Here is a 14,036-nt window from a genome sequence, read left to right on the forward strand (position 1 = left end):
AGGGTAAAGTGCATGTAGCCCTCCGCCCCGCGCCCCGGGACGCAGAGACTTGTGCAGACTTAGTCCTCTCCCTCGCCTAAGTCCTGTCGATTTCCTTGGACAGCTCGCGCTACTTTTCTCGGCCATTGTCCTGCGTCCCTGGTGCTTCCTCCTTCACCGTCCCCTCTCCTCCTCCGGCTCGCCGCCCGCCTCCTACCGCCAGCCGAAGCCCAGACTCGCGGTGGTCTGGCCGCCAGCAGGTGCCCTCTAACAGCCCGCGCGCGGTGGCCCACACGTGCGCCCCGCCCCTCCCGCGACCCCGCCCCTGCGCTTACGTCACAGTGACGGGAGGTCGGCGCAGGCGCAGCTCAGCCCCACCCCTCCCCGCCGGCGACCGCCCGCTCGCTCGGTATTATGATTAGCTCTGGGTGCGGGGAATCGGCGGCCAGGAGGGAGTCGTCGGAGCTGCAGCCGCTGCAGACGTACGCCCGCCTGCGGGCTGAGGTAAGGGGGGCGCGGATCGCTGCCGGACACGGTGGCCTTGGACAGGAGTGCGGGGCGGGCCTCCGCCGCTGCTACCTCCGCCGTTGCGGGGCTGGGAGCCCGGGCCGGGCGCCCGCCGCAGGCGGAAAGTAAGTTGCGCGCTCCGCGCTCCCTGCGCCGGCGGCAGCACGGGCCCAGGCGGATGCGGGGCCCGGGCTGCGGCGTCCCCGACCCGGTGCTGCGGCGACGCGGCCTGGCAGCGAGGCGGCGGCGGGGCCCGGGCGGGAGCCGTCACTGCGGCGACCGGCCGCGGGCGCCCGGAGGCCCTGCCCTTGCGGCCGCGGCGGGATTGCGGCACCTCGGGAGGCGCCCGCATCCCCTCCCCGCCCCGGAGCGGGCCGAGTGCGGCGCCCGCCGGGCCCCGCGCCTCAGCGGAGCTCCCCGCGCCTAGGTTCTCTCGTGCAGTGTGTATTCTTCTCCGAATGTGTTTACCTTTTTGAAACGAATCTAGAAATCTGGCCGCAGCAAGGGGTTTTCCTCGGTAAAACTGCAGCCTTACAATAGAATGGGGATATTGTTGTCGGTAGAGAAAGGGCATCGGGTAAGGAAGGAGGAGCAGTGCCGTTCCCGAGGGAGAGCTAGAATGTTTCACATTGGGAAACCTCCGTTCCTTTCCGTAGTCATCGCCTGTTGATTTCTTTCTGGACCATTTTACAAAAACCTACTGCCTTTTACTTGGACTTGGGATCCAGGAAAGTGGCAACCTTTTATCCTGGGGGGATTCGTGGAGCTGTGTTGGTCCTGCCAGTTGGGTCAGATATAGCCCAATAGCTTCATAGGGAGTTCGGTTCCAGTCCGGTTTTCGTGGGGGGAGGGGGTAATTTATCAGCAGGGTTCTTAAATCTATAGATGTCTGTGGACATAGGACCTGTCAAACTGTCAAGTTACTTTTTTCCCCACTCCATGTTATTGGGTGCATTCTCAAAGTCTTAGGAGCCGATGCTAAAGCTGACTTAATGCCTTTCTCGTTTTATGGTGAAAGGTGAAGCATGGCATGCGAGTGATAGAACAGCAAAGGCTGGGCATCCTGATGAATTTCCACCCAGTTCGTATCAAACGTCAGATTCCTCAGTGTGGGTTCCTTGTACAGGGTTGGGAACTAGTCCTCCAGCAGTCTAATTTATCAGAATGTATAAATTAGTGTACTTTATCAGTGTACTTTAAAGCCCGGGCTTGTCAAGGCTTATGTAATCACTTTGTTAATTTATAATCTTGTTATATTGCTTTCCAGATTTATAAAGTCATTCCCTTCAGGAAATCTGTCTTCAACGTCTGCTTAAATATTTCTCTTGGAGTTGGATTCCTGAAGAGGAATGTACTGTACAAGTGGTGATTAAAGCATACTAATTAGACAAGTGCCTTTAAAAAAAAAAAGGTATTGATTCTTTTAGCTGACTCTGGAATTTTCCCGATTAGGAAAACAGATGGCATTCCCATTTTGCAGAACTTGACATGAGAGAAGTTCCGTGACAGTCCCAAGGTCACGTGTTGAAGCAGTGCAGTAATGAAAATCAAGTGCACGGTGTGACCTTTCCGTAATGCTCCACCTTCAGGGCTTTCTGGTCAGGGACTTCGAGTGCCCCCTTTCAATTTTTTATATTTACACAATCAGTTTTTTACTTTATTTTGTGCACAAAAATTACTCTCACCTTGTTAATGTTACTATTTTGAGTGAATTTTTATTCCATTCATTTAAAACACACGAGAACTCAGAAGTTAAGCAAATTTGTATTTTTTAGAACAGCAATGTAGATGGGCCCCTATGGTTCAGGTTTAATCCCGTACTCTGAAAAGGAAGGCTTTGAACTGTCCCTATTAAAATGGAAGGGTTTGATATTTTTACTGAGTACAGGAAATACTGTTTGTCTAAAGTTTACTGTGGTTGTTTCATCTGAAAGTGAAACTAAATAGAAAAAAAAAAAGGGTGTTTATTTTTGGAGATTTCCAGCAGCCCTGCTTCTCAGCTTTGGTATAAATAAGGCCATGATTTCTTTGCTGTAGCAGCTTGTCTGAGCCCAGGAGCTCCCTGCACTGCCCAGGAAGGAAAGGGCACAAGTGAACTTTCCACAGGGCCAGGATTTTAGGGATTACAAACATAGGTAAGGAACTCTACAGACTTGATTTAACTGTGTGCCAGCTGTTTGCTTAGCAACGAAAAGATAGAGTTTTAGCCAACATGTTTTTACAGGAAAGCTATTATTGAGGATTTAGGTACTTCCCAGCCTGTGTATATGTGCAGGTAAATCCTTAAGAGCAACTTAGGTGGAAATGTTGACCGGACTCTAGCAGTTTTGAATGCAAACTTAATCTGTGATCATTTATTTATGGAGCCTTTGTGTGTCCATTTTTGGGGGCCCCGGGCTAGAGTGCAACAACAGAAAGGAGCTTACAGGCTACTGGGGACTCTAAGGTAAACAGTAACAGTAGGGTGGGATGAATGCTTTGATGGCCCAGGCAAATCCCCCTGGAAGCACAGAGGTGGGGACAAGGCATCAGACTTGAGAATGCTTCACAGAGGTGGGGACAGTTGAGCTCTTGGAGGACAGGCAGAGTCCCCAGGCAGAGAAAAGGGGAGAGGGCTCAGAGGTCAGGGAGGCTGAGAAGATAGGGCCAAATGCAGGAGGAAGGACGGAGCTCCAAGTGGGTGAAAGGGAGTTGGGGAGGTAGAAACCGTGCAGCTGTTCTTTTTTTAAGGAATCCCACGAGGACAGGGGCGGAGCGGGGCAGGAGCATTGGGGACGGAGGGGAAGTGGCCTGGCACTTTGTTTTAGTTTGGAAAGAGCTGGTGTAGAGTGCCTGGGCCCAGGGCACACGAGGGAACGCTGGAGGTGTGCTGGAGCGGCGTTGTTGTCGGCACTGCGGGTCGTCTCCTCCTCTGCTTTCCTGCACATCTGTCTGGGGTCGAGGCCCTCTGTCCTGTGGGAGACGTTGCCTGCCGGTGGTGGTACGGGAGGAACCCGTCCAGAGAGGATTTCTGCTCTGCCTTCCCTGAACATTTATTTCTCTGCTGTCACTTCCAGAGCCTCCTGAGAGTCCACTTTGGCACCTCCAGCATTTGGCCTCTGCTCAGGTAGGCTCTTGCACAGCAAATCAGGCCTCATTCCCTCTTCTTACTTACTTGTGTCGTACCCGCCCACCCCAAACTGCTGCGCTGCGTTTGGCTACTCAGTAGTGGTTTCAGAGTCGGAGGGCGTCCTCTGCCCATGTGCTATGATGCTTTAAGTTCTGGAGCATCTGCAGCCTCAGGCAAGGTTGGGTCTGTCTGTCTTTCTAAACACGGACACCCTCAGCTATATAGCGGCCAGGAAATGTAACCCTGGGTTACAGGACACACAGCGGGCCTCCGTCCCTCAGCGGTGGACGTGCACTTTCTTTCCCAAACCCTGGAGACTGCCAGCACCGTGAAGGCAGAGCCCACTTCTGAGATTGCTATGTCCCCAGACCAGAGTCCTGCCTCCAGATCACTGCTCTACACGAGAAGTGTCTCCAGGAAGAAACTTTAGAAACCTGAGCTTTAGTTTGTGCATTTCCGTCAGCCTCGTTCACAGAAACCACACCCGTTTTAACACCGCAGGGCTGGGTTTAAGTTCTGTGGCCGCCCTAGAACTTCAGCACTGGAAGCGAGTCGTCTGCTCGATGCTAACGCGGAGTAGGAGTTCAGGAAAGGTTGTTCCCGTCCTGGGTTCCCGCCGGAGGGAACGGCACCACCTGCTCACGCTCTCTACGTGTCATTCTAAATTCCCGTCTGCTCTGCCCCTGTGTGTTGAGCTTTGGGATTTTACTTCCTAGATGTGTCTCCACCATTACCTCCCTCTCCTCATCACTGCCCAGAAACTAGCAGCCCTCATTTTTAAGTTTTTAAGACTTCGTTTATTTACCTGGAGATGTTTTCAGTCGTCTCCTTACCTGTCTCCCAGCTTTAGACGGGCCTGTCTGCTCTTCCCCTGGCTGCCAGAGTGGTTTGTCGAACTCTCATCTCTGATCGCTGCCCCCTGCTCAGGACTCTTCTTTGGCTTCTTAGTGCCAGCTTTCATTGGTCCTTGTGATAAAACGTGTCTGTATACAGCAGGCGCTGGGATGCAGAGCCGAATAGAACAGACGTGGGCCGTCCATGGACTGGACTTGCCATCTATTCTCGGGGGGACACGTTACTAGTCATGTCATCACCAATAACTGTGACCACGGTGGTTACAAGGGCTGTAGTGGAGAAGGACGAGGCGCTGTAAGAGAGGACAGGGGCGGCTGTGGGGGGCTGGGGAGGCTGCCGGTCCCAAGGCGACCTGTGTGCTGGGCTCCACAGCCCAGGCCGGGCTGGCCAGACCTCAGGAGTATCTGCCGATTTGCACGGAGTAAAGGTCGTGGGGTGCCTGGTGCTCGCCTCCCTGTCTGGCCTTGTCTCCTGTGCTCTACACGTATTTTTGTCCCAGACACACTAAGCTCTCTCGGGTCTCTTCTGGAAAGGCTTTCCCCAGCATCGCCATTTTCAAACACAGAAAAATCAGTTTCTCTGAGCTGCCTCCTACGAACTCCCCAGGGCCGGTCCAGGGGAAAGAACACCTCTGCAGGCGTGTCTGTTCTAAGAGATTGTAAACACCTTGAGGCAGGGACCCTCCTCGGGGTCCAGTAAGGTGTCTGGGGGCAAGGGTGAGGGTGCCGATAGCAAAATAAGATGGGGAGCTATGTGCACAGCCCCTCTCAAATAGCAGGCTGTCCTGGGAGGAAGGCCAGTGCTGAGAGGATGTGCAAGATGATGTGTGATTTTGGCCCCACTCACACCTTGCTCATTCGTACACATTTTCCCATGTAGCTTCCATAACAACTGCGCCCCACTGCGCCCTGATGCTGCTCCTCCTATTTGCTGAGTAAATGAATTTTGATCACTTTTAGAGCGTGCCTCTGTGGTGAATTTAATAGGAACAGTTGACCGAGTTGTGTTGTGAAATGCTGAATCTTAGGGTGCTGTCCCGGCTCCTCTCAGCTGTCCTGCCCCTCGGCGCATGCACACACCTGGGGGCCGTGATGTCATCTCCATGTGGCATAGTGAGGGGAAAACGTTTGAATAATGAGCCTGCCCTTAATTAATGCTCAGCCACGTTGGTCCTTCTGTATTCGAGAGGTTATCTTTGAGATCATGTAAGTCTTACAGTACAACTTCTGTAAAGTTCATTTTATTTTTTTCAGTTACAGCGGACATTCAATACTGTATGAGTTTGAGGTGTGCACCATAGTGCCTAGACACTATTGTGACTTACCGAGTGACCGTCCGGATGCGTCTAGTGCGCACCGGCACCGCACACAGTTATTGCACTATTACCGGCTGCGTTCCCTGAGCTGTACTTTCCGTCCCGTGAGATACCGTTCACTTTCGACCACGACCTCTCCTGACAGATAATGTGTGCACACGTTGCGTAGCCGGAGCGGACTGTTTTCGTGGATCTCTCTTTAAAACAGTCAAAATATCGTACAGTCTTTAAGTAATTTGTTCATTTGGGCCCAAGCAGAGTGGGTGGATTTGGGGGTGGAGGTCAGCTTTCTGTCGGAGCCCCTTTCCTACGGGTGGGACAGCTCAGCACAGAGCGTCAGGAGAACTGCTGAAGAGGTTTCCAGTAGAATATTCAGTCTGCAGTTTTAGGGCTTGAGTTTATCCTTTGCTCGCCTGTTTTGTGAGTATTTGCTAATCCTCTTGTGAAGGAAAATCCTTTTTCAGAAACAAATGGAGGGAATGTGATTTGCAAAGTACATTAAAATTGCAGTTTCGGAAAGGATGAAGTTTTGAAGCAGAAAACAGAACCTCCCTAAATTTTCCCTGAATTGCTTGCTTGCTGTCGGCTGTTCTGGGCCACCGGGAAGGGACCTTGCTGTCACAAAATTGTGTGCAAACTCCAAAGGTGGAGTTACTTGCAAGGTACCTTTCCATGTTTAGATGACCGATAATGACCTCCGCTTGTCTTTTGAATGGTTATTTGGCTGTAACTTCCTTTCTCCACGTAAAACGCAGTTTCTAAACATTTCAGAAGAGTGTCTGGTGGAGTTACTTGTTAATGATGTTTATAGGTGAGTCTTTGGTGACGCCAGGGAATGTTCTCCTTTTAATTAATTGCTGGGGCAGGTGACTCGCAAGGCTTGTCAGAGTTGGAGAAACAGCGGAAATGTCAAAACAGATTTGTGTTAGTGCCGTCGTTCCTGGGCCTAGGTCAGGGGAAGGCAGTCTTATTGTGGGGGGGGATGCGGGACCCTGAGTGTTGGGGTGACCCGGGTCCAATCCTGGCAGCTCTCCTGGAGTTGGGCCAGGGCAGAGGAAGTCCTTAGCTTCTGTGATCCTGCTTTCTCTTCTGCACAATGTTGGGGGGGGGGGGGCGCGCTTCCGTTGTGTTGCTGGTTGTGAGGGATAAATGATGGACAATATGAGGAGTCCACCCCTTATATAGATGCCCAGTAAGTCGTTCACTCTTTCTGAGACCTGCAAGTAAACAAAACCGGAATTCCAGACGGAGCGTTTGTGGCAGGGAAAGACATTTCTAAAATCCGAAAGGAGACCCGCTGTGGTTTTGCTATAGGACTCATTTCTATGGGAACCTATTGATAGAGTAGATTTTTAGGAAAGTAATATAGGTGATAATGGGAGAGATCAAATACGTCAAAACAAACAGAAATTGATGTTTTATGGGACTTTAAAATGAATAGTGAACTTTTTAATTGGCTTAAATTCTCTGACGACCTTATACGACTTTGCCACGTTAAGATCCTAAAGTTTTCCTCTTCCGTGGAGGCCTCATCCCGGCTCCGTGATGAGAAGCTGCTTCTGTGCAGTGTTAACACTTTAATGACTTCAGTTAACCCTAAGCATAATTCAGAGTAAACACGTGAGTGATTGAGTGTGGCAAGTTTCCCATTGGAGAGTTCGTTACAGTTGCCTAAATGGAGCAGCCTTCTTAGCCCGAATAAACTTGTTTTGCTTGTACCCCAACTCACAGCCGCCCGCACCCTGGTGTTCTCCTCTCCGGAGTCAGCCAGCCAGAAGTCCTCCCTGTTGCCTGTTACCCGCTCCCGGGAACCAAGTCCCACAAGTCCCTGCAGAGGGCACGCCCTGGCCTGTGGGCTGCCCCTGTCCGTGGGGGTCCCGCCTCTAATGTCCCCTCCTCTTCCTCTGGCATACCTCGCCTAGGCTAAGTTGTATGATTATTTATCTTTTTAATGTGCAGGTGACTTATTTGTAGGATTCTAAAGGACAGGGTCTATGTTGTGCCCTACACAATCAGAGCTCAAATAGTTGCTGATGAAAGTAGACTCGGTGTTCCTGTCCCTTCCTCAGCCTGAAGGAGCCGCGCCCCTCGTTCCTCAAGGGAGGCAGATGCGTCACTGGATGCCGTGTCTACCAGGACTGCATGAATAGGCGTCGGACATCTTTTCGGGAAACTGGTTTTCTTCGAAGATCTCAGTGCAAAGTAAATTGAATGAAGAATTGCGTACAGAACGTCAAAATTGCAATAACCTCCCCCTTTCCTAGATTATAAAAGCAGTACACGTTCACTGCCAAAAACTGGAAAGGAACAGAAAAACAGAAAAAATTCTATAATCTTGTCAATTGAACAGTTGTATTTTTATACATGTGTGCAAATTGTATACTTTTTCACAGAAATTGGACTCCTGTGCCATGCGATTTGGTCCGTGAATTTTTTCACTAGTGTTTTATTGTGTGGTCTCCCCTGCAGAGCAACTGGCCTCACGGCGCTGTGGGTGCGCGGCGATTTAGCTGTTTGCTATTCGAGACCTTTAGGTCGCTCCTGACTTCTTTGTTTTGTCATATAGAAATATCTCTGAGCATCGTTGAATATGCGTACTTGTCCGTGTCTTTATTTCATTAAGGCATAAATCTAGCAGGAAGGTTTTAAAATCAAGGGCGTTAATTATTTGGAGGCTCCTGGCACATGCATCACCAAATTGCTTTTCAGGAAGGCAATTCGCAGTCCCAGCTGTGTGAGAGGGTCCCCAAACGATGCCGTTTTTTCAAAGTCAGTGAAGTGTCAGGTGCCAGTATTTTTTTTGTTGTTTTTTTCTGTTCTAGCATTGTTTTTTGACCATATCTTAATAACTGTCTTTGTCACAGTATCAGTGGTGGTTGGGGGAGGGATGTGGTAGGCAGTTAAAATGGTTTTGACAGTGTTAATAAAAGCTTGGGTAGAAAGGTCTTGATTATTAGGTTTTTAAATTCTATATAACTTCCAACTTATGTTCAGTTTGTCTGGCAACACAGTAATTGTGGGTTGACTTTATTTATTTTGGAGTAATTTCTAGGTGCCAGCATTTACTTAAGTCATTATTTGTTCTGTGAGCACTTTATACTGGGGCTGTCACCGTACTAATTTTTTATGTGTCACTTCCCCTTAGGTAGACATAGTGACACGCTTAGCATGTTCATCACCTTAACGAGGGGCAGTACCTTTTAGGAATTTGAACTTGTTACCTGTGCTGCCGCTCCAGGTGCTGTGAGTTGGATGCTAACCCCTTTATCTCTACAAATACTAAGCACTACTCTACGGCAGTTAATAAATCGCCGGCTCCTGAATACATTCCGATTCCTTGATGAATCCTGGACTATGGCTTGTTTTGCTCAGAGGAAGTAAAGATTACTTAAACCAGCACTTGAAGGGATCGATCAGCATTGGCAGCCCACTCACGGCCTGCGAGGCTGCAGCAGGCCTTTCCGCCTGGCATCCTGGCCGCCTTGGTGACCCCGAGTCCATTAAAATTGACTGCTTAGAAGGAAACTTTCGGAACATGCATCAGAGGCATGCTTTCCATGGGGAAATACTTCCTTAGACATTTGGAGATACGGTTGCTCCTGGTCGGACATGTCTCATAATAAATAATTGACTTTAACCTTTTCATTTGTAGTTCCCACCTTAATTCTACCCAGCGACTGCAGACTGACACTCCTGATAACCATGGAGTAGTAATCGACCAATCCAGTGAAAATCTGTGGCTTCTTGCGTGACCCTGGGCCTGTATCTCCATCTTTCACTTGTAGCTTATAGTCATACCTGCCAGGAGGAGGTGTGCTGTTCTAGAAATGGGGGGTATTGCTCACCTTGGTTAAGGAGACCCACAGTGGCAAGAGCCTGACAGGGTTGTGTTTCTTCTGCGAGGCCTGCAGGTCGTTGCTGTTCCCGGAGGGTTTGGTCTGGTGTCTTCCTTTCGGCCTCTGCCCTGCGGTCGTAGAAAGTCGTAGACCTTCGAAAGTCTAGCCGTAAGGCCGGGGTGCTGGTACTCGCTGGCAGCGTGTTAGTGCCTCCACTCAGGCTGGCTTTTCCGTGAACATGCAGTTTAACGTGGTGTCTCCCCTGAGTTAGAATTACAGTTTTCATTTTTTTTATATTTGTAGAAGAAACCCGATAATTTCCATGTGCAAGAAGCATAAATACGGTTTTAGCGTGGCTTTTCAAAAGCTCACCTCTTAGTCGTTTGTATTAGAGTGCTCAGATTTTTTTAAAAGCATGTAATTTAGGAGGTTTTGTGCATTTGAATATTGGTGGTCCGATTTTGTGGGGAAAATTACACTACCCCAAACAAAACAGCGGCCGGAGGGGCGGCCTGGTTTTGTACGTGGCCCTCTTCGTTGGACTCTGCTCCTTTCTCTGGCCGAGCTCTGGTTCCCAGTGGTTACCCAGGCAGAGCCCATAGGCTCAGGGGGCCGTCTTGTGCTCCCCTCTCCGGGGGGCCGTGGGAGTGGAGAGTTGTTTGGTGTGCAGCCCAGGCTGTGTCGGGTGAATGTCAGGGAAAGGCTAAGGTGAGTTTTGACAAGAACAGAGTGAGTTCCAAAACGACAGGAGGTCGGCAGAGGCTGGCTCTACGACTGTTTTCAGCAGCTTGCACAATGTGCGCCGGGTCACCCACACTTCCTTCCTCCTCTCCAGCCACACCCGCACGCCACAGCGGCTCCTGCCCTCCGAGCTGGGGCCGCAGCAGCATCTTCTTGCAACACGAGCTCACGCTTCTTCCGCAGGTGTTAGGAATGCTCTTGACTCCTTGGCCTGTTTCTCTTAGGTTCAGCCCCGGTCTCTGCCTGTGTGAGCAGATGCTCAGTCAGGAGACTGCCTTAGGATGACCCGATTTCGTGGGTTTCCTGCGTTAGAAGATGTCATCTTAGCTACACAAGTCATTAAAGATACTGGTTTAGTGTAACTGGGGGCATGGGAAAGTGTTCGCCATGTCGAGGAAAAGTAGTTACCCCCGTCACATGCAACATCTCAGTTTTGTAAGGAAGCGTAGGTATCAGGGATGTGCACTCGGATCTAAAGGGAGGTCATTGTGGATGACGCTGCAGGTGGGCCTTTGCCCTCTCTTGTGCTGTCCTGCGTTCTCCAGATACTCTGGAGTGAACTCGTTTAGTGGGGAGAGATACTTAAAAATGGATGCAACCCTCCCCCTCCCCCCGTGTCCATGTGTGCGTGTGTGCGTGCGTGTGTGCGTTCTCCGTGTTATGGAGGAGCTGTGCCCGGGCATACACGACACGTAGAAGATCGTTTGGAAGGCTCTAACACCAACATGTTTAACAGGTTATCACTGAGGGTAGAATAATAGATGAGATTTTGAAATTCCCCTCTTTTTGCCCATCTATATGTTCTAATTGTAATTTTTCCCACATCGCACAGATATTTCATAATGGAAGCAAAAATACTAAAAGGAGAATGGTAGAGCAGGTGGAAAAGCAGGCTACAAGATACACAGTTACGTGTAGAATGGCCCCACCTTCGTAAAACAAAGTGAAGACGGTGTGTACGAGCATTTGCAGAAAGACCACCAAACCAAAATGTTAATAGTGCTGAGCTTCAGTGGGACTGTGGATGCCTCTTTATTCTTTCTGCTTTCTAGTCTGTATTTTTGAGATTTTTCTGTAAGGATATATTACTTTGGTGGGGAAAAATATAAAGAAATAGCCCTTTTCTGAAAGACTAGATTTGGTAGAAGTCATCTTAGTATCAATTTAAAAGCAAATACTTAAATTTTGTGCAGTTTTACTGAAAATCCATCAGACTTTTACACTCAACTAGAGAGCACCCATTTTCAATTTAATCCATTTCAGGAAAAATGAACAGAATTTTTATGAAAGCCAAAGAAAGACAATAGCTCGGTAAATTCATTCTCTTGAGGCAGAGTGGGAGACTGAAAGAAGTCCTGCCTGGGTGAGGGAGAGCGCCCGTCAGAACAGTGATGTCGGTGGTGGTAAATGAACGCTTACTCTGCCGGCTTGTACGCTGCACGCCTGGCTGTGCTGGTTCATGTGATCCTCACCACCAGGCGTCAGGGTCTGTTCTTACTACTGCAGTTTCTAAAGTGGAAATTGACCGTACAGAGAGCCCAGGCCTTGCCCAGGCCCCGCGGCCAGTGACTGGTGAGCTGGGGTCCCAGTCCACTTGCCGGCCTTCAGGCGACACCAAGCACACTGGGCCGTCACACTGCCTGGCCGCAGAGACTTCACATGAAACAGGCTACTGAAAAGGAGCAGCAGGTGCCGGTGATGGGAGGAGCTACTGTACCCACTTGGAGCTGAAGGACCAGGTGTGTCCCAGAGCCCACCTGCACTAGACGCAGGCCTGTGCCCGTGACTTTGCCGGCGCCCCATTCTGTGCTGTCGAACGGTCTCCATCTCTCTTCATCCGCTCATTCCCAGAAATAAACTGGTTTTCACACCTACCTTTCCCGTCTGCTTTCCACACCTCTTTGTGCTCCCCTTCCCCCAAGCTCATGTGAACTTGAACTTAATGACCACCTGGACACTCACCTATAGTATACTGTGTACCTTGCCTTTGGCCTAGTTATCTGGGTGCTATTTCAGTGTCCCAGAAAGGCCTGTAAGGCAACCTCGAGCCACTACTCCCTCACTGGGCCATGGACCTAGACATCAGTGACGTGCTCACCCTCTCTGTCCGTGGTGATGGCATCGTCTGTACTGTCCCACGAAGGGCCTCTAGTGCAGAGCGGTTTTGTGTGTTCGCTGGCGGTGGCGTTCTCATGGATTTCTGCTGGCCTGCTGGAGGCCCGGGTTGGAAAGGCTGCCCTCCTGAGCCATGGGAGCGGTGCTTCATGAGCTGGAGGGGCTTCTGCGGGCAGGTGGGGCTTGGAAGCCAGGCTGAGCAGGATGGAGCCTCACACCGCTGCCTGTCGGGCAGCTCACGCCTCCCTGTGCCTACCTTGCAGGCTCTTAGCGAGGAGGATTCTGGGAAATGCGGATTTGGTGCCTGCTACCCAGGAGGCGTATAGAAAATAACTAGTTTCCTGTCGTTCGTTGTTTGTACTTCTTCCTCCTTCCAGTGGAGTAACCTTTCTGACCTGTCTACCTGGAACAGTCTCTGTGTGTATGTTCACTGTGGAATTCCCGCGGACCACAGAGATTCCTGGAACGGGTTGCAGTTCACGGAGGGGAGAAAGATACGGGAGCCTGGGTCACTCAAGACAAATAGGGCATCTTCGTATGTTCGGATCCAGCCTTCGGGTACATATTTTGACTTGAAGCGAAGTTAAAACAAATAGAACTAAACTAAAATCTTTTGCTGTGTTTTCTTTCAGGAGAAAGAAGCACCTAACAAAACAGAGCAATAACAAGGACCATTCGGAACGCAGTGTGCAGGGTACGTCTCGGAGCCAGTACAGAGTCGCCCGACTCTCTAGGCTGCGAAGTAACCCTCAGCATTGGTTCACAGGGATTTCCGGGCACCGCAAGATCCTCAGGGATCGAAAAACCATTTAGTTATTTCCTGCACTAACTTAAAACACCCTGAGATTAGACAGTGGGCTAATATTTAAAAAGATGCTCAGTAACAAGGATATTTTTTCTCCCAACCTTCAGTGAATTACAACATCCTATTTTTAGGTATACAACTATAGTTTCCTAGACACTGAAAAATGGGTGTGTGTAGGAAAAAAGTGAATTCTTCCATAGTTTGATAGTGAGAGTAAGTGACCATTTCTCCACAGGGTACTTTGTCACTGTGAAGAGATCCTGTAAGGTTCTTCCCCACGAACTTACTAGTAGATTAAAAATTGCTTCACAGGCCCTTTTGCCAGTACAGTCCTTGGGGGAAGAGACATGTCAGAGTGTTAATAGTGATTATCTCTGGGTACCCTGAAAAAGGCTTTTTTCCTTATTTCTTTATTCATTTATCACTTTCGTAATTAAATTTTTTTAATTAATCAGATTTTCAATGTAAACAGATTTATTAATAAAATGTGATATATATTCCACTTTCCAGGATTACATCTAAAATAAAGTGACAGATGAAAAAAATGTGTACCTTGGGGGCAGACTGAAGAAGTTAGTTTTGAAACTAAAGTTGCATTTGCAAACTTGTACAATAGAAGCATCAGCTTGGATAGAATTTTAAGAGTAATTACTGCCCTTATAATTAATTGAAGTTAAAGATTTAAAGATAGTTTTCTGCCCCCTGGAGTTAGCTTAGAGTTCTATTTTTGAAAATTAAATATGCTCAAATTAAATGTTTTTGGGTGGAAACTAC

The 14,036-nt window shown here is 49.3% G+C and overlaps 1 protein-coding gene across 4 annotated transcripts in view; it reads left to right on the forward strand.

The window, feature by feature from the left end:
* Positions 1 to 353: 353 nt before the first annotated feature.
* SNRK (SNF related kinase) overlaps positions 354 to 14,036 on the forward strand; it is a 39,531-nt gene continuing 25,848 nt past the window's right edge. The window contains exons 1-3 of one of the 4 annotated variants that reach the window (XM_053929627.1): positions 359 to 483; positions 3,543 to 3,592; positions 13,090 to 13,151. In XM_053929627.1, the coding sequence (XP_053785602.1) occupies positions 394 to 483; positions 3,543 to 3,592; positions 13,090 to 13,151 (202 nt within the window). In that variant the 5' untranslated portion in view covers positions 359 to 393. Of the gene's footprint in view, positions 484 to 2,532; positions 2,622 to 3,542; positions 3,593 to 13,089; positions 13,152 to 14,036 lie in introns of those variants that run through there. The other 3 variants (XM_053929626.1, XM_045199738.2, XM_024565774.4) reach the window with 3 other exon arrangements.

This window comes from Desmodus rotundus, chromosome 8 (assembly GCF_022682495.2).
Source record: "Desmodus rotundus isolate HL8 chromosome 8, HLdesRot8A.1, whole genome shotgun sequence".
Classification (NCBI taxonomy): Eukaryota; Metazoa; Chordata; class Mammalia; order Chiroptera; family Phyllostomidae; genus Desmodus; species Desmodus rotundus.